At 47.0% G+C, this 21410-nt stretch overlaps 1 protein-coding gene across 1 annotated transcript; it reads right to left on the bottom strand.

The window, feature by feature from the left end:
* Nucleotides 1–20546: 20546 nt before the first annotated feature.
* LOC119273008 lies at nucleotides 20547–21130 on the bottom strand. Its single transcript, XM_037554329.1, has 2 exons — nucleotides 21033–21130; nucleotides 20547–20915 (listed from the first exon to the last, which is right to left on the bottom strand). The coding sequence occupies exons 1-2, from the start codon at nucleotides 21094–21096 to the stop codon at nucleotides 20605–20607; spliced, it is 375 nt and encodes a 124-aa protein (XP_037410226.1). The 5' UTR covers nucleotides 21097–21130; the 3' UTR covers nucleotides 20547–20604.
* Nucleotides 21131–21410: the final 280 nt, after the last annotated feature.

Raw genomic sequence — 21410 nt, 5'->3', positions numbered from 1 at the left:
CCCCGCTATGAGCTCTCCCCCTGTAACCCCTCTCCCTCGCCCCCGGCGGCCACCATGGGCGCCGCCCCTCCCCGAGCACATACACACACACACAAGCATGATGAACACACACACACACACACACACACACACATTTCCTTAAGTTAATTAGTATATACGTATTTTGTATGTTTAATTAGTGCAGATTTTTTAGATTATTATTTTTTCACTAGTATATAAGTATGAATGCATGTTAGATGGATATAATTAGTGTTTAATTAGTATGGATTTTTTATATAATATTGTTTTTTGTGTTTTAATGGATGTATAGAAGTTGTTTTTTCTATTTTTAGTGTTAGATGCTTAATTAGTATGAAATAGCATATAGAATTTTGACATATGCAATGATAGCATAATTAGTGTTACATTTGCATATAATATTTGTTGTCGACGATGCCCGGCCCGCATCCTCGCGGTCGACCCGTTCACGACGGCGTCCTGCTTCAGAGGACCCATGTCCGGGACTGGGCTCCGCCGGCTGGCACTGGGAGGTGCTACCTTCAGGGGCGCGACGCCTAGTGAGGAACCCGGCCCCGGGTCCCGTCGTCGACCCTCATCTCCTTTGGTGGTGTTCGCGTGGGCCACTTTCGGTGCGGAGGGAGCCGGCCCCGCCGGAGGTGGTACGTCGCCGTGTCAGGGAGGAGGACGAGCACGTCAATCGGTACATGGCTGCTATGGACGTCAGGTTCTCCAATACCTGGCAGGTTCTTTAGGGAGATCACCCGAGCTATGATCCAGTGATGGTTCCTTCACTTTGGTTGTCCACCGCCTAGATTACTCTCTAGTATTCGATCTTTATTAGCTAGCTAGCTAGTGATGTATTTGATATATAATATTCGAGATGATTTATTCGAGATTATATATATTATTCAAGACGATGTATTCGAGATTATATCAATTATTCGAGACGACGTATTCGAGATTATATTCGATGATGCTTATTATGTACTATGATTGATTCAGTTTTTCCTTATTAATTCATTGCATCCATGCATTGTAATTTGAATATATTTCTTTTGGATTAGTTAAATAAAACCTATGGCGGACAATACCGGCAGAGAGGGAGAAGAGGCCCTGTTCAATATCATATGCAATCCTCGCGGGCCAGATGATGATCAGAATGAAGAAGATTATGACGACTCCGAATATCTAAACAACACCGGGGAGGGTGATATGATATTCGATCGCGACGACCGAACTGATGAAGTCATGAACTATGAACATGCCGAAGAAAATGTTGATCTTGAAACAACAAAGACCGGTGAGGTATATTTATATAAGTAGGCATCTGGTGATCATCACATGTTTTAAATGACTTGAAGATACATTTTAACGAATCGATCTTTCTTCTTTCAGCCATCCGGATCGGGCAAATCTTCAGGCAGCAGGACAGTACGAGGCCTGAACAAAAAGTTGAAGGAGGGCATAAAGTACAATATCGAGGCCATCAAACCTAATGGCGAACCATTAGCGCCTAAGAAGATTGCGGACAAGTTCATTCGTCAGTGCGGAGTTCTTGTGAAGGACCAACTCCCGATCTCCCTTCAAGAATGGAGAGAGCCAGCAAAGCCACGTCCAGGACTTACTTTTGTCGACGACAGACAAAAACTTCTGCTTTGGGAAACGCTCATGGAACATTTCACCCTACCAGATCATTTCACAGATGCAGATGGGGAGAAAGTCAAGGACGCTGCTCTTAGGAAGATGGCGGTTGCATTCAACAACCACAAGAATCGTGTATGGGACAAGTACGTCAAGGGAGGAAGGAAGACTCTAGTATTCGAGGGAACACTAGATAAGCAAAGTTCTCATTGGGACGATTTTGTGAAATTCAAGGATTCGGAATTATGTAAGGAACGGTCGAGAATAAACAAGGCCAATGCCGCAAAAAAGGATAAGTTCCATAAGCTCGGGCCAGGTGGCTATGCGGTGAGAATGCCCAAGTGGGATAAGTCTGAGAAAGAGATGGAGGATGCAGGTGTCACTCTAGAAACATTGAACTGGCCCCTCAGGTGCAGGACTTCGTTCTATGCGAATGGGGGGGGAGATGGACCCGAAGACAGGCAAAGTTTCGAAGAAGGCATGTCTAGATGGAGCCGAAGATAAGCTACTTGTTGCAATAGAAGAGGCTCGATCGGGGGTGTTCGAGCCCAACAGAGAGAACGACGAGCTTACGCGTGCCCTGGGAAATCCTGAACACCCGGGAAGAACACGAGGCAAGGGCGCTATTCCGTGGTATGAGGGGTTTTCGGACTGGAACGCCGACTACAGAACCCGTGTGAGAAAGAAGATTGCGGAGGAGAAGAAAAGGAAGATGGAGGAGGAGCAGAGGAAGCTGGACTATGAACGCCTTTAGGGCCTAGAATCAGCGCACGCGGACTTGGCAGTTAAATTCCAGCGGCAGCAGGAGCAGATCGACTCACTTAGCCAGCAAAGGGGGTCTCAGCAGCTGCAGCAGCTAGCGGATGATCCATCATTGGATAGCACCGTCCCATCCATGCCGAGAAGCAGCGTGGGTTCCGCCCCGGGCGACGCATTGCTGGATAGCTACCCAGTGGATGACATCATGGAGAACACTAACTGTGAGCTACACTTCAAAATGAAGAACATATCCATGAAGGTGGCGGACGCCGTTGCTTTTACAAATCCCCCCGAGGCAACCTTCCATTGCAACCCGATTCCAGCGGGCTATGCTCATGTCTTGGTTGATGAGGTGGTGGACCAATATTCGGGGCTAGAGCTTGACATTCCTGGAGGTGACGAGGAGCACACACTGGGAGAGGCCAACCATCATATCATCCTATGGAGAAAGGATTGCATCATCTTTCGAAGGCCACCGACACCGCGTCATCCGACTCCTCGTTGAAGTCCGCCACCGAGTCAGCAGACTCCCGCTCCTCCAAGTCCACCAATGCGTCAGGCCACTCCTCCTCCAAGTCCGGCACAGCTTCAGGCCACTCCTCCTCCTCCAAGTCCGGCAAAGCGTCAGGCCACTCCTCCTCCAAGTCCAGCACAACTTCAGGCCACTCCTCCTCCTCCAACTCAGCCACGTCAGCCGTCTTCGCCGCCTCAGCAATCACGGAAGAGAGCCTCAGCTATGGTGCATAGCGGTACAAGTCGAGGTAGTACTGGAGGTACAGGCGGAGGCAAGCGATTTCAATATGGTCCAAGCAGCCTCGCGCCTCTTCCGCAGAGGCCTTACGAAAAGTCCGAGGAGGAAAACACAACCATATCGAAGGCCGAGGTGGAAGCCCATTTTGCACCGAAACCGCCACCGCCGCCAAGGGAGAAAGTGCCTGAGGAAAAGATTGACCTCTTCATTCATATGGCCACCAGCTCCCAAGGCTGTTGACACACACTATGAGCGCCACCTCAGGAAGTTAAATCGAGCACGTCTACAAAAAGAGGCGAGCTCGAGCTCGAGCAAATCAGCTGGCAAAAGGAGCGGTAAAACCGTTCCCCAGCTGGGAGACCAGGCGGCGCAATCAATCCCCCCGCTTGTTGTGCCAACAACACATGAGAGTAGGCGCGCCCAATATTATTGTGGGCAAACCATTTACGTTCCCGAGCTGGGCGATGAGGTAATAACCGAGGAGCATATAAGTGATGGGGAACGTAGTAATTTCAAAAAAATTCCTACGCACACGCAAGATCATAGTGATGCACAGCAACGAGAGGGGAGAGTGTTGTCTACGTACCCTCATAGACCGGAAGCGGAAGCGTTATAACAGCGCGGTTGATGTAGTCGTACGTCTTCACGGCCCGACCGATCAAGCACCGAAACTACGGCACCTCCGAGTTTTTGCACACGTTCAGCTCGATGACGATCCCCAGACTCCGATCCAGCAAAGTGTCGGGGATGAGTTCCGTCCGCACGATGGCGTGGTGACGATCTTGATGTTCTACCGCCGCAGGGCTTCGCCTAAGCACCACTACAATATTATCGAGGATTATGGTGGGGGGGGGGGCACCGCACACGGCTAAGAGATCAATGATCAATTGTTGTGTCTCTGGGGTGCCCTTGCCCCCGTATATAAAGGAGTGGAGGAGGGGGCCAGCCAAGGAGGGTGGCGCACCCATGGGGGGGAGTCCAACTCCCACCGGGAGTAGGACACCCCTTTTTCCTATTAGGAGTAGGAGAGGGGAGGAAGAGGAAGGAGGGAGGAAGGAAAGGGGGGCCCGGCCCCCTTCCCAATTCAGATTGGGCTTGGGGGGGGGCCCTCTCTTGCTCCTTTCCCCTCCTTTCCACTAAGGCCCAATAAGGCCCATATACCTCCCGGGGGGTTCCGAGAACCTCCCGGCGATCCGGTATTGTCCCAATCTTACCCGGAACCTTTCCGGTGTCCAAATATAGTCGTCCAATATATCGATCTTTATGTCTCGACCATTTCGAGACTCCTTGTCAAGTCCGTGATCACATACTAGACTCCGAACAACCTTGGGTACATCAAAAATATATAAACTCATAATGAAACTGTCATCGTAACATTAAGCGTGCGGACCCTACGGGTTCGAGAACAATGTAGACATGACCGAGACACGTCTCCGGTCAATAAGCAATAGCGGAACCTGGATGCTCAAATTGGCTCCTACATATTCTACGAAGATCTTTATTGGTCAGACCGCATAACAACATACGTTGTTCCCTTTGTCATCGGTATGTTACTTGCCCGAGATTCCATCGTCGGTATCTCAATACCTAGTTCAATCTCGTTACCGGCAAGTCTCTTTACTCGTTCCGTAATACATCATCTTGCAACTAACTTATTAGTTGCATTGCTTGCAAGGCTTAAGTGATATGTATTACCGAGAGGGCCCAGAGATACCTCTCCGACAATCAGAGCGACAAATCCTAATATCGAAATACGCCAACCCAACATGTACCTTTGGAGACACCTGTAGAGCACCTTTATAATCACCCAGTTATGTTGTGACGTTTGGTAGCACACAAAGTGTTCCTCCGGTAAACGGGAGTTGCATAATCTCATAGTCATAGGAACATGTATAAGTCATGAAGAAAGCAATAGCAACATACTAAACGATCGGGTGCTAAGCTAATGGAATGGGTCATGTCACATCATTCTCCTAATGATGTGATCCCGTTAATGAAATGGCAACTCATGTCTATGGTTAGGAAACATAACCATCTTCGATTAACGAGCTAGTCAAGTAGAGGCATAGTAGTGACACTTTGTTTGTCTATGTATTCACACAAGTATTACCTTTCCAGTTAATTCAATTCTAGCATGAATAATAAACATTTATCATGATATAAGGAAATAAATAATAACTTTATTATTGCCTCTAGGGCATATTTCCTTCAGTCTCCCACTTGCACTGGAGTCAATAATCTAGATTACACAGTAATGATTCTAACACCCATGGAGCCTTGGTGCTGATCATGTTTTGCTCGTGGAATAGGCTTAGTCAATGGGTCTGCTACATTCAAATCCGTATGTATCTTGCAAATCTCTATGTCTCCCACCTGGACTAGATCCCGGATGGAATTGAAGCATCTCTTGATGTGGTTGGTTCTCTTGTGAAATCTGGATTCCTTTGCCAAGGCAATTGCACCAGTATTGTCAAAAAAGATTTTCATTGGACCCGATGCACTAGGTATGACACCTAGATCGGATATGAACTCCTTCATCCAGACTCCTTCGTTTGCTGCTTCCAAAGCAGCTATGTACTCCGCTTCACATGTAGATCCCGCCACGACGCTTTGTTTAGAACTGCACCAACTGACAGCTCCACCGTTTAATGTAAATACGTATCGGGTTTGCGATTTAGAATCGTCCGGATCAGTATCAAAGCTTGCATCAACGTAACCATTAACGATGAGCTTTTTGTCACCTCCATATACGAGAAACATATCCTTAGTCCTTTTCAGGTATTTCAGGATGTTCTTGACCACTGTCCAGTGATCCACTCCTGGATTACTTTGGTACCTCCCTGCTAGACTTATAGCAAGGCACACATCAGGTCTGGTACACAGCATTGCATACATGATAGAGCCTATGGCTGAAGCATAGGGAACATCTTTCATTTTCTCTCTATCTTCTGTAGTGGTCGGGCATTGAGTCTTACTCAACTTCACACCTTGTAACACAGGCAAGAATCCTTTCTTTGCTTGATCCATTTTGAACTTCTTCAAAACTTTGTCAAGGTATGTGCTTTGTGAAAGTCCAATTAAGCGTCTTGATCTATCTCTATAGATCTTAATGCCCAATATGTAAGAAGCTTCACCGAGGTCTTTCATTGCAAAACTCTTATTCAAGTATCCCTTTATGCTATCCATAAATTCATATCATTTCCGATTAGCAATATGTCATCCACATATAATATCAGAAATGCTACAGAGCTCCCACTCACTTTCTTGTAAATACAGGCTTCTCCAAAAGTTTGTACAAAACCAAATGCTTTGATCACACTATCAAAGCGTTTATTCCAACTCCGAGATGCTTGCACCAGTCCATAAATGGATCGCTGGAGCTTGCACACTTTGTTAGCTCCTTTTGGATCGACAAAACCTTCCGGCTGCATCATATACAACTCTTCTTCTATAAATCCATTCAGGAATGCAGTTTTGACATCCATCTGCCAAATTTCATAATCATAAAATGCGGCAATTGCTAACATGATTCGGACAGACTTAAGCATCACTACGGGTGAGAAGGTCTCATCATAGTCAATTCCTTGAACTTGTCGAAAACCTTTTGCGACAAGTCGAGCTTTGTAGACAGTAACATTACCGTCAACGTCAGTCTTCTTCTTGAAGATCCATTTATTTTCAATTGCTTGCCGATCATTGGGCAAGTCAACCAAAGTCCACACTTTGTTCTCATACATGGATCCCATCTCAGATTTCATGGCTTCAAGCCATTTTGCGGAATCTGGGCTCACCATTGCTTCTTCATAGTTCGTAGGTTCATCATGATCTAGTAGCATGACTTCCAGAACATGATTACCGTACCACTCTGGTGCGGATCTTACTCTGGTTGATCTATGAGGTTCAGTAGTAACTTGTTCTGAAGTTTCATGATCATCATCATTAGCTTCCTCACTAATTGGTGTAGGTGTCACAGAAACCGGTTTCTGTGATGTACTACTTTCCAATAAGGGAGCAGGTACAATTACCTCGTCAAGTTCTACTTTCCTCCCACTCACTTCTTTCGAGAGAAACTCCTTCTCTAGAAAGGATCCATTTTTGGCAACAAATGTCTTGCCTTTGGATCTGTGATAGAAGGTGTACCCAACAGTCTCCTTCGGGTATCCTATGAAGACACATTTCTCCGATTTGGGTTCGAGCTTATTAGGTTGAAGCTTTTTCACATAAGCATCGCAGCCCCAAACTTTCAGAAACGACAACTTTGGTTTCTTGCCAAACCATAGTTCATAAGGCGTCGTCTCAACGGATTTTGATGGTGCCCTATTTAACGTGAATGCGGCCTTCTCTAAAGCATAACCCCAAAACGATAGCGGTAAATCCGTAAGAGACATCATAGATCGCACGATATCAAGTAAAGTACGATTACGACATTTGGACACACCATTACGCTGTGGTGTTCTGGGTGGCGTGAGTTGCGAAACTATTCCACATTGTTTCAATTGTAAACCAATCTCGTAACTCAAATATTCTCCTCCACGATCAGATCGTAGAAACTTTGTTTTCTTGTTACGATGATTTTCAACTTCACTCTGAAATTCTTTGAACTTTTCAAATGTTTCAAACTTATGTTTCATTAAGTAGATATACCCATATCTGCTTAAATCATCTGTGAAGGTGAGAAAATAACGATATCCGCCACGAGCTTCAACATTCATTGGACCACATACATCTGTATGTATGATTTCCAACAAATCTGTTGCTATCTCCATAGTACCGGAGAACGGCGTTTTAGTCATCTTGCCCATGAGGCACGATTCGCAAGTACCAAGTGATTCATAATCAAGTGGTTCCAAAAGTCCATCAGTATGGAGTTTCTTCATGCGCTTTACACCGATATGACCTAAACGGCAGTGCCACAAATAAGTTGCACTATCATTATCAACTCTGCATCTTTTGGCTTCAATGTTATGAATATGTGTATCACTACTATCGAGATTCTTCAAAAATAGACCACTCTTCAAGGGTGCATGACCATAAAAGATATTACTCATATAAATAGAACAACCATTATTCTCTGATTTAAATGAATAACCGTCTCGCATCAAACAAGATCCAGATATAATGTTCATGCTCAACGCTGGCACCAAATAACAATTATTTAGGTCTAATACTAATCTCGATGGTAGATGTAGAGGTAGCGTGCCGACCGCGATCACATCGACTTTGGAACCATTTCCCACGCGCATCGTCACCTTGTCCTTCGCCAGTGTTCGCTTAATCCGTAGTCCCTGTTTCGAGTTGCAAATATGAGCAACAGAACCAGTATCAAATACCCAGGTGCTACTGCGAGCTCTAGTAAGGTACACATCAATAACATGTATATCACATATACCTTTGTTCACCTTGCCATCCTTCTTATCCGCCAAATACTTGGGGCAGTTCCGCTTCTAGTGACAAGTCTGCTTGCAGTAGAAGCACTTAGTTTCAGGCTTAGGTCCAGACTTGGGTTTCTTCTCCTGAGCAGCAACTTGCTTGCTGTTCTTCTTGAAGTTCCCCTTCTTCTTCCCCTTGCCCTTTTTCTTGAAACTAGTGGTCTTGTTGACCATCAACAATTGATGCTCCTTCTTGATTTCTACCTCCGCAACTTTTAGCATTGCGAAGAGCTCGGGAATTGTCTTATCCATCCCTTGCATATTATAGTTCATCACGGAAGCTCTTGTAGCTAGGTGGAAGTGATTGGAGAATTCTCTCAATGACGCAATCATCCGGAAGATTAACTCCCAGTTGAATCAAGTGATTATTATACCCAGACATTTTGAGTATATGCTCACTGACAGAACTGTTCTCCTCCATCTTGCAGCTATAGAACTTATTGGAGAATTCATATCTCTCAATCCGGGCATTTGCTTGAAATATTAGCTTCAACTCCTGGAACATCTCATATGCTCCATGACGTTCAAAACGTCGTTGAAGACCTGGTTCTAAGCCGTAAAGCATGGCACATTGAACTATCGAGTAGTCATCAGCTTTGCTCTGCCAGACGTTCTTAACGTCGTCAGTTGCATCAGCAGCAGGCCAGGCACCCAGCGGTGCTTCCAGGACGTAATTCTTCTGTGCAGCAATGAGGATAATCCTCAAGTTACGGACCCAGTCCGTATAATTGCTACCATCATCTTTCAACTTTGCTTTCTCAAGGAACGCATTAAACTTCAACGGAACAACAACATGGGCCATCTATCTACAATCAAACATAAACAAGCAAGATACTATTAGGTACTAAGTTCATGATAAATTTAAGTTCAATTAATCATACTACTTAAGAACTCCCACTTAGAAAGACATCCCTCTAATCTTCTAAGTGATCACGTGATCCAAATCAACTAAACCATAACCGATCATCACGTGAAATGGAGTAGTTTTCAATGGTGAACATCACTATGTTGATCATATCTACTACATGATTCACGCTCGACCTTTCGGTCTTAGTGTTCCGAGGCCATATATGCATATGCTAGGCTCGTCAAGTTTAACCTGAGTATTCTGCATGTGCAAAACTGGCTTGCACCCGTTGTAGATGGACGTAGAGCTTATCACACCCGATCATCACGTGGTGTCTGGGCACGACGAACTTTGGCAACGGTGCATACTTAGGGAGAACACTTTTATCTTGAAATTTAGTGAGAGATCGTCTTATAATGCTACTGTCAATCAAAGCCAGATAAGATGCATAAAAGATAAACATCACATGCAATCAATATAAGTGATATGATATGGCCATCATCATCTTGTGCTTGTGATCTCCATCTTGAAGCATCGTCATGATCACCATCGTCACCGGCACGACACCTTGATCTCCATCGTAGCATCGTTGTCATCTCACCAATCTTATGCTTCTATGACTATCGCTACCGCTTAGTGATAAAGTAAAGCATTATAGGGCGATTGCATTGCATACAATAAAGCGACAACCATATGGCTCTTGCCATTTGTCGATAACTTGGTTACAAAACATGATCATCTCATACAATAAAATTAAGCATCATGCCTTGACCATATCACATCACAACATGCCCTGCAAAAACAAGCTAGACGTCCTCTACTTTGTTTGTTGCAAGTTTTACATGGCTGCTACGGGCTTAGCAAGAACCAATGTTACATACGCATCAAAAACCACAACGATAGTTTGTCAAGTTGGTGCTATTTTAACCTTTGCAAGGACCGGGCGTAGCCACACTCGTTTCAACTAAAGTTGGAGAAACTGACACCCGCCATCCACCTGTGTGCAAAGCACGTCGGTAGAACCAGTCTCACGTAAGCATACACGAAATGTCGGTCCGGGCTGCTTCATCCAGCAATACCGCCGAACCAAAGTATGACATGCTGGTAAGCAGTATGACTTATATCGCCCACAACTCACTTATGTTCTACTCGTCCATATAACATCAACACACAAAACCTAGGCTCCGATGCCACCGATGGGGAATGTAGTAATTTCAAAAAATTTCCTACGCACACGCAAGATCATGGTGATGCACAGCAACGAGAGGGGAGAGTGTTGTCTATGTACCCTCGTAGACCGGAAGCGGAAGCATTATAACAAAGCGGTTGATGTAGTCGTACGTCTTCATGGCCCGACCGATCAAGCACCGAAACTACGGCACCTCCGAGTTTTTGCACACGTTCAGCTCAATGACGATCCCCGGACTCCGATCCAGCAGAGTGTCGGGGATGAGTTCCGTCAGCACGACGGCATGGTGACGATCTTGATGTTCTACCGTCGCAAGGCTTCGCCTAAGCACCGCTACAATATTATCGCGGATTATGATGGAGGAGGGCACCACACACGGCTAAGAGATCAATGATCAATTGTTGTGTCTCTGGGGTGCCCCCTGCCCCCGTATATAAAGGAGTGGAGGAGGGGGCCGGCCAAGGAGGGTGGCGCGCCCAAGGGGGGGAGTCCAACTCCCACCGGGAGTAGGACTCCCCTTTTTCCTATTAGGAGTAGGAGAGGGAAGGAAGAGGAAGGAGGGAGGAAGGAAAGGGGGGCGGCCCCCTTCCCAATTCGGATTGGGCTTGGGGGGGGGGGGCGCCCCCTCCCTTGCTCCTTTCCCCTCCTTTCCACTAAGGCCCATATACCTCCCGGGGGGTTCCGATAACCTCCCAGTGATCCGGTATTGTCCCAACCTTACCCAGAACCTTTCCGGTGTCCAAATATAGTCGTCCAATATATCGATCTTTATGTCTCGACCATTTCGAGACTCCTCGTCAAGTCTGTGATCACATCCAGGACTCCGAACAACCTTCGGTACATCAAAATATATAAACTCATAATGAAACTGTCATCGTAACGTTAAGCGTGCGGACCCTACGGGTTCGAGAACAATGTAGACATGACCGAGACATGTCTCCGGTCAATAACCAATAGCGGAACCTGGATGCTCATATTGGCTCCTACATATTCTACGTAGATCTTTATCGGTCAGACCGCATAACAACATACGTTGTTCCCTTTGTCATCGGTATGTTACTTGCCCGAGATTCAATCGTCGGTATCTCAATACCTAGTTCAATCTCGTTACCGGCAAGTCTCTTTACTCGTTCCGTAATACATCATCTCGCAACTAACTCATTAGTTGCAATGCTTGCAAGGCTTATGTGATGTGCATTACCGAGAGGGCCCAGAGATACCTCTCCGACAATCGGAGTGACAAATCCTAATCTCGAAATACGCCAACCCAACATGTACCTTTGGAGACACCTGTAGAGCACATTTATAATCACCCAGTTATGTTGTGATGTTTGGTAGCACACAAAGTGTTCCTCTGGTAAACGGGAGTTGCATAATCTCATAGTCATAGGAACATGTATAAGTCATGAAGAAAGCAATAGCAACATACTAAACGATCGGGTGCTAAGCTAATGGAATGGGTCATGTCAATCACATCATTCTCCTAATGATGTGGTCCCGTTAATCAAATGACAACTCATGTCTATGGTTAGGAAACATAACCATCTTCGATTAACGAGCTAGTCAAGTAGAGGCATACTAGTGACACTTTGTTTGTCTATGTATTCACACAAGTATTACCTTTCCGGTTAATACAATTCTAGCATGAATAATAAACATTTATCATGATATAAGGAAATAAATAATAACTTTATTATTGCCTCTAGGGCATATTTCCTTCAATAAGGCAGGCTGAAATCCTCAAGATCATTGTTGGACAACTCCTCGATTTCGAGCCCATGTCTCCGCTTAGAGAGGAGGAAATAAAACGGAAATATGTCCGGGGCCAACCTTTGGTCGAGTCAGACGAGGTCAAGAAGCTCCCAACGAGAATGTATGAATTGCATCAATGGTACATGGACATTACCAAGATTTCCAATAGAGAGTCCCTCATGGTGAATGTCAAGAAGGATCATTAGTACCATGAGAAAGCTGTGTCCGTTGAGTATTCAGAACTATTTCAGTTATACAATCAAGACGCACTCGACAAATCTATCGTCAGTTGCTATTATCTGTAAGTGATTTCTTTCTGTAATTTAAGTCTCAAGCTAGCTATAGTGATCATTTTGATCAATCATTACCTGTAATTATCCTCACTATATTCTTTTCTGTGGTATTATGCAGGATGAAGATTTATGAAATGAAAAAAAGTAGACGCTATGGCATTGGGTTCATTGACCCAAATACCATTAATGCATACACATGGAAATTAGATCCATATTACGAAAAAAGTGTAGAGGAAAGCATGCTAGAGTTCTTCAAGTGCCTTAAATACAATGAAGATATACTACTTCCTTACAACTTCGAGTGAGTCACATTGTCTTGTATTACGAATTCTGTTTTTGCCTACTAGCTAGTTACATGTTTTTGCTTACATATGCCCGCTTAATTAAGACATGCAAACGTGTGTGCATGCAGATTTCACTGGATCTTATTAATCATTAAAGTTGATGAAGGAACAGTTGAAGTACTAGACTCACTACTTAAAAAACCAAGTGACTACACCATCTTGTCTAGGATAGTCAACAGGTAATTTCAATCATTATTAACTATATCTCAGCCTATTTAGTTCGTCATTTCCTGATATGAACTATTTAGTAACCCCTTTATTCATTTTCTTTGTCGGCGGGCAGGGCTTGGGCACAGTTCATCAGCGTCACTCCAGGCCAATGGAAAAAAAATTGAAATGGTATCGACCCAAGGTAAGTAATTAAGTAGTAATAGCTAGCTAGCTGCCATCTCTTTAATTATCATGCTTGATTAATTATTATATGATCAAATTCCATTCTCGTAAAGGCCCTGAAGCAGGCGCCGGGGAATAATCTGTGTGTATACTACGTTTGCGAGAACATTCGCATGATGGCGTCCGAAAGGAGCAGATCTCAAAGACAAGAGTGGGTACATTTGTCAGAACACTATTCACAATTTTTACACCATTACCGATATCTAGTCACACAAATAATACACGTGCATATTGATCTCCTTCTTAATAGTTCAAAGAGGTACGGGAGCAGCTCCTACCAGAGGACCGCATAGAAGCAATTCAAGAGGAAATGACGGGATTTTTGCTCGACCAGGTCATAGATCCCAAAGGAGAATACTATTACCCGCTACCGCCCCCATGAACCACTTCCAATTGTCATCGTGCTCCGAAGGCACCAATTAGGCTAATGCCACTGGCTCCGAAGGCACCAATTAGGAGAAATTGTATATAGCTACCTAATTGTATACATATGTACATGTGTGTATATATGTGTGAATTAATGGTGGGTGTGAGACATTCGATGATATATATATATATATATATGATCGGTTCTACTAGAAATTCTATTTATATATATGCATAACGTGTACAATATGTAGCATCGTAAAATACCAGCAAACGAAAAAGAATTAAATGGGAAACACAAAATTAAATGAAAAAGAAATCATAAACCCCAAACCCCCCAACCTTTTAATACCGATTGGTGTCACCAACCGGTACTAAAGGACTCCCTGCCCCCGGAACTGGCTCGTGCCACGTGGTTGCCCTTTAGCACCGATTCGTGCTGAACTGGTACTAAAGGGGGGGACCTTTAGTGCCCACACTTTAATGCCGGTTACCGAACCGACACTAAAGGGCCTTACGAACCGGTGCTATTGCCCGGTTCTGCACTAGTGCTACACCCGCCATAATACATAATATCACATCCGACACAAACCAAAAAACATACAACTTTCTGACGCAAACACAAGCATTCCTGCTCTCGATTCTGTACCTTCACCCAAACCAACAATAGAGAATACATACAAGCATTCTCACAGGTGGGGCATGGCGTGCGCCACATGCTTCGGCGCTAGCATGTACTCCCTCTGTCCTATAATATAAGACCATTTTACAAGATATGTTAGCTTGCAAAATGGCCTTAATTATGAGATGGAAGGAGTACTGTACTTTGGATCGAACGGGCACAATGAGAGCTCAAAATTACTTTGCATACGATGATTTACAGTCCAATCTGCTCGAAATTACTGTGTACGATGATTTACTGTCCGATCTGCCTATGACCTATGAGCCATGTCCCGGGTTCAAGTAGCGTTTTGATCCAGGGTGACACACTAGTGTCGTACATGTATTGTATCGTATGAAAAACATCTGACGAGCTGGTGTGGCCAACTGTTTTTTTTCAACTGGGTTGGACGATGGAGGTTGTGCGTCAGATAGACATCGCACCAAAATCGTGCATAGCGCAGCTCTTTTTCTGAGGCGAATGCTACCATGACCTGCGCCCAACAAGGTGCGGAGCGTAAAACATAGGGTTTCGGAAACTGGCTCGACACCCTAAAACGGGGTGTGGCTATCTCATTATATAGATGTACCAAGAGGTACAATACAAGGCCTATACAAGACTACATATATACAGTCTAACACTCTCCCTCAATCTTAACTATAGCCTGAAGTACAAAGTAAGTTAAGATTGCGCCTACAGCCTACAAACTGTGTTTGTGGAAGAGGCTTCGTGAAGATGTCAGCAAGTTGATCTTTTGAGGAGATGAACTTGATACAAAGTAGTCTCTGTGCAGCACGTTCCCGAACAAAATGATAGTCAACCTCAATGTGTTTCGTCCTAGCATGAAACACCGGATTAGATGAAAGGTATGTAGCACCAATGTTATCACACCACAGAACTGGAGGATGACCTGGAGAGATTCTCAACTCCCGCAATAAGGAATGTACCCATATGATCTCAGCGGTAGCATCAGCAACTGCTTTATACTCAGCTTCAGTACTGCTACGAGACACGGTGGCTTGCTTGCGAGCATTCCAGGCGATCAAGTTAGGACCAAAGAACACTGCTTATCCCCCCGTGGATCGCTGATCATCAGGACTTCCAGCCCAATCGGCATCAGAGAAAGCCGAAAGTTCACAAGACGGTGCAGACTGAAGAAGCAGGCCATATGAAGCACTGGAAGAGACATATCGCAAGATGCGCTTAACTTCCGAGAGATGAGTGGTACGAGGTGCATGAAGATACTGGCACACACACGGTTGACTGCATAAGAGACATCAGGCCTGGTGATAGTGAGATATTGCAGACCACCAACAAGACTGTGATACTCAGTGGCGTCATCAGCAGAAAGAAGATCTCCATCAAGGGCAGACAACCGATCAGTCACAGACATCGGAGTGATAGCATGTTTGCATTTGAGCATCCCAGCACGGCGCAACAAATCCATAGAATACTTTTTCTGAGTCAGAGTCAATCCAGTAGAGGACTGTGATACCTCCAAACCAAGGAAGTAATGAAGAGCACCCAAGTCCTTGACAGCAAACTCCTCACTCAATGCGGACATAAGGCAATCAGCAGCAGCATCAGAAGAACTGACAAGGATGATATCATCAACATAAACCAATAGATACATCGTCACCTCAGGACGCTGAAGGACGAACAGTGATGTGTCAGCAGTGGAGGGAATAAACCCAAGAGCCCGGAGAACAGAACCAAGGCGTGCATGCCACGCACGGGGCGCCTGTTTAAGTCCATACAACGCCTTGACCAGACGACCGAGATGATGCGGACGTGTAGGATCAACAAAGCCTGGTGGTTGACGCATATAAACCTCTTCCTCAAGAACTCCATGGAGGAAGGCATTTTGTACGTCAAGCTGACGAAGAGACCAACCACTAGTAACAGCAAGAGACAATAGTATACGAATAGTACTAGGCTTGATAATTGGACTGAACGTGTCTTCATAATCAAGACCATACCTCTGCTTGAAACCCTTGGCAACTAGCCCTGCCTTATAGCGCTCAATCGAACCATCTGCATGTCATTTTACTTTAAACACCCACTTGGAGTCAATGATGTTGAGACCAGAAACCGGAGGAACAAGTTGCCAAGTGCCATTTTTCAGCAAAGCCTGAAATTCCTGCTCCATCGCAGCACGCCAGTGAGGGATACCCAATGTGGCCTAAAAATGACATGGCTCAGCCGTCGGATCCGCAGTAGCATGAGCAACACATGCGGCAAGCCACGCCACAGTCCCGTTTGTGCGTTCCTTGGGGCAAAAAACACTAGACCGGCTGCGTGTGTGTGGTCGATGAGAGACCACAGCAGGCGGCGCCGGCAACGCGGGGCTTGCCACAGGACACGAAGGTGAGACCGATCCGGGGCTGGAGGAGCCAGAGTCATCAGACTCAGCGCCGGACGACATGGCCGAGACGGGGCTGCCGAGCCCAGCCGACGACAAGGCCGGCTCGCGAGGATCTGAGGTGGCCAAGGCGGGGCTGGCCGGTGTAGCTGCCGTGGCCGTTGGGCCAGCGGTTGTTGGGCCACCTGCCGCTGGGCTAGGCAAGGGCGACGCCTACGGCGTGGCGGGCAAGCCAGGCGAGCCGGGCGACGGGGCGGGAGAGCCTGGCGGCGGTGCGGGCGAGGCGGGCGCTACCGACGCCCGCGGGTCGGCTGTGGATGCATTGGGCTGGCGGGCACGACCCGCCATGCATCGGCCATGCACCGGATCATCATGACCATCATGAGTGTTGTTCATAGCCTCATCATCCAGGAGTTCAAGATGGGAACCACATCCAATACCTGCAGCATGGTTAGGAAGCAACACAGGAGCATTTGCAACATCCACGAATTGATCAGGCGAAGGTGTAGCGGAGTGCACAGGTGGTAAACTAATGGTAGAGTGGTTCCGAAGAGCACGAAACGGGAACACATTCTCATCAAACACAACGTCACAAGAAATGTAGACACGATTGGTGGGAACATGAAGACACTTGTACCCTTTATGGAGAGAACTGTACCCAAGAAAGACACACTTCTTAGACCGAAACTCTAACTTACGCTTGTTGTATGGCCGCAAGTGCAACACGCACACCCAAACACTTTGAGAAACGTGTAGTCTGGGATATCATTGAGCAAGAGTTCAAGAGGGGTTTTCATTTTTAGTAGTCGTGAGGGAACCCTATTTATCAAGAAACAGGTGGTGGAAAAAGCATCACTCCAGAACCGAAACGGGACGGAGGCATGAGCTAGTAAAGTAAGTCCAGTCTCTACAAGATGACGATGCTTACGTTCAGCGGTGCCATTTTGCTGATGTGTATGAGGACAAGATATGCGATGCGAGATCCCAAGATTGTTGAAAAACGAGTTGAGGTTGTGATATTCACCCCCCCCCCCTAGTCGGATTGAACATGAATAATTTTGTGCTTAAGGAGACGCTCAACATGTGCTTGGAACTGAATAAAAACATCAAACATATCAGATTTATGCTTGATAAGATATAGCCAAGTAAACCGACTGTAAGCATTAATGAAACTGACATAATAGTTGTGACCACTAACAGACGTTTGGGCATGACCCCATACATCAGAAAATACAAGCTCAAGAGGATGTTTCACAACACGACTAGACTCTGAAAAAGGTAGTTGGTGACTCTTGCCCTGCTCACAGGCATCACAAATAGTTTCAGCACTTTTATTGGATACAACTGGTAGTTCATGGCGATGTAGCACATGACTAACTATAGGAGCAGCAGGGTGACCAAGGCACGCATGCCAGTGCATAGGCGACACACGAACACCACTGAACACCTGAGGAGAAGACGACTTAGGAGATGCAGGTGGTGCGTCAAGTGCATATAAGCCATGGCGAAGACGACCACTAAGCAGAACGGCCCTCGTGTCCCGATCCTTGATAAAGAAACGAAAAGGATGAAACTCAGCAAGGACATTGTTATCACGAGTAAGTTGAGGAATAGACAACAAACTACTCGTAGCAGAGGGAACTCAAAGGACATTGGAAAGATGCAGTTTGCGAAAATTGTGTGCAAGAAGTGATGCCTGACCAACATGGGAGATGCGCATACCTGCTCCGTTGGCGGTGTGCACCTGATAATGTCCACGATATGGTTCCTGAGTGGAGAGCCTGCCCATCTCACTGGTGAGATGATTCGTCGCTCCTGTATCCATATACCACGTCGGATCAAGAGAGTAGGACTGGGTGCGCCCGTGCTCGTGCCCCGTCACAGCAGCTGCAGCCTGCTTATCATTCCCTTTTCCATTGTTACCAAGGCCAAGGAAGTCTTGCTTGTAGCGTCTGTGGCAGCGAGAGGCGAGGTGACGATCGATGCCACAAAGCTGACAAGCCTGAGGAGCATCGCAACTAGAACAGCAAGCAACTGGTCGACTCCCTCCAGTGATGGTCGGCGCGTTGCCCCGCGAGGCCTGCGACGAGGAAGCCGGTGGTTTGCCACCTGATGCGGCCGGCTTCTGAGGTTTGCCGCGTGTCGCGGTGTTGGCGGAGGCGAAGCTGGGGGAAACACGGCGCGCGTTGATGCGCTGCTCACGGCCAAGGAGGCGCGCATAGAGCTCACGACGCGGGAGCGTATCCTCTCGACCATGGACGTTCTCAATGCGATTGTCATAATCATCATCAAGCCCGTTAAGCACAAAAGTGGTGAAGTCCTCGTCCTGAAGCGGCTGACCAACAGAGGCCAAGGTGTCGGCGAGGCTCGTCATCTTGTTGAAGTACTCCGTGATGCTGAGATCGCCAAGCTTGGTCTCACCCAGCTCGGTGCGTATAGAGTACGCACGCACCTAAGACTGAGAGGCGAAACTAGTGTGGAGGGCCGCCCACGCCTCCCTGGACGTAGCGGCGAAGATGACCATCGACGAAACACTCGGCGTGAGCGAAGACTGGATAGCGGAGAGAATAGCCTGACCCTGCGCCACCCACGTGTGATATGCCGGATGGTGAGAGGGTGGACACGGGATGGATCCGTCGACGTAGCCCTCCAAGTAGCGGCTGCGGAGTAGAGGCAAGACCTGAGCACGCCATGACAGGTAGTTGTCCGGCGCGAGCTTCACCGGCAGCAGGTGCGAGAAATAAAACGTCGGCGGCGCCGCGGTTTGAGCAGTGTACGCCTGCGCCAGTGGGGCATAGGGATCCATGGACAGGGCCATCTCTGGACGAGGGACCATCGCATAGGCGCCAGGCGAGGAGTAGGACCCGGCAGAGGCGGCAGCCAAAGCAACGTGCCCGGGCGCTGCAGGAGGACCGTTGGTGCCCGACGCGGCGTAGGGGCCAGCACCCGCAGCAGCCGAAGCACCTTGGCTGGGCGCTGCAGGGGCACCGTACGGCGAGGAGGCCCGCCCCCATAGGACGGCGGCGGCGCCTGGTAGTAGTGGTGCGGTGGCGGCGAATGCGGCACGACTGTGTAGGGTTGCGGCGATGGCGCAGCATAGGCCGACCCCGGCCAGAAGGATGACGGCGGCGGGGGCGCACCATAGGATGGCGCGGGAGCACCGCACCACGGGTGCGGACTCGGCGGAGGAGGGCCGCCAGGGGCTGGCAGCGCCGCGGGCTCGGTCGGGACGATTGGAGCGTCTGGAGACCCCGAAGCCTGCGGGGAAGTGGGCGGCGGCGGCACGGCAGTCGCGAGGGGGCGGGAAGCCATGAAAGGCGACATCGGGGCGAGGGCCGGCGCGGTGGCGGCGGTCGAGATCGGCGCGGCGGCGGTGGGAGGTGGTGCAGCGGAAGACATCGTAACCTAATCTGATACCATGTAAAACATAGGGTTTGGGAAACTGGCTCGACACCCTGAAACAAGGAGTGGCTATCTCATTATATTGATATACCAAGAGATACAATACAAAGCCTATATAAGATTACGTATATACAGTCTAACACGGATAAGTGTGTCGCGTGCGCGTAGATACCACCAACAGACAACCCACTACCTTCTGTTGGGCGGGGTGGACGAGCACGGGCAACCAAGTGTTTGCTTCCTCGTCTCAGAATTATTAATCCATGGCAGAGACACTCGTGTTTACTGTTGATCACTTCAGATTATTATTATTATCACTCCCATGCAGTCAATCATGCATGTGTACAAATTAAGCAATGGTTGTTTCCTCTCTTTCCTCGGCACCTCAGGTTCATACATACCACCATTTACTCACTCAATAAATATGGCCGGCCCTCGGCGGTGGCCCAGGCACCGGCACTTCGGGCGGCTCCGGCACATGAGGTTCCGACGGTGGTGGTGGGGCTTGGCTGCATGAGGATGTACAAATGCACAACTTTTTCCTAGGCGGTTTTTGAAAGCCGTTCTCGCCGTCGTCTTCGTTGAGCTCATCGTCAACGATCGACTTTTTACTGGAGCAAAACCCACCCTTGTAGTGCTCTTTGTGACAAGCCTTGGTGCAGCGCAGTTTCTTGCAAGGGCCTTTGTACGACTTGCTACGGGACATGCATACCTGAGTCTCCACACCTGCATGTGATATACAATTAGAGTGTGCCCCAGAAAATTAAATTAGCAAATTTTTCATCAATTTGATTTTAAATTGCATGGGATTGCGATGCGATAGAATCTGTTATGTGAACTTACAGAAGGCCATGAGGAGAATGCCCAGGGTGAAGGCGGCGAGCATCTGGGTGCCGCTGAACGCCATGGCTAAGTGCTCAAAAGAAGTTGTTGGAGTGGTGGCGTGAGGAGAAGAATGAGAGTGAGTGCTATTTATTGCACCTCTCTTGGCTATGCATTCAATGTCTTAGAGATTACTGAAATCTAAATATTGGATACAAGCATTTGTATAATGTCTTAGGTCTTCTTTTGTTTGTAGGAATTTCATAGAAATTCTATAGGATATGATTCTTATACGATTTTTTTCTTTTAAAGCCCTTTTATTTATAGGAATGGATTCTTATTCCTACATAGAATTGGTTCGTATCCTCCACATTTCAAAGGAAAATAAATATTAGGCAA

This window comes from Triticum dicoccoides, chromosome 3A (genome assembly GCF_002162155.2).
Source record: "Triticum dicoccoides isolate Atlit2015 ecotype Zavitan chromosome 3A, WEW_v2.0, whole genome shotgun sequence".
Classification (NCBI taxonomy): Eukaryota; Viridiplantae; Streptophyta; class Magnoliopsida; order Poales; family Poaceae; genus Triticum; species Triticum dicoccoides.
This window is presented reverse-complemented; position numbering and strand designations above follow the sequence as displayed.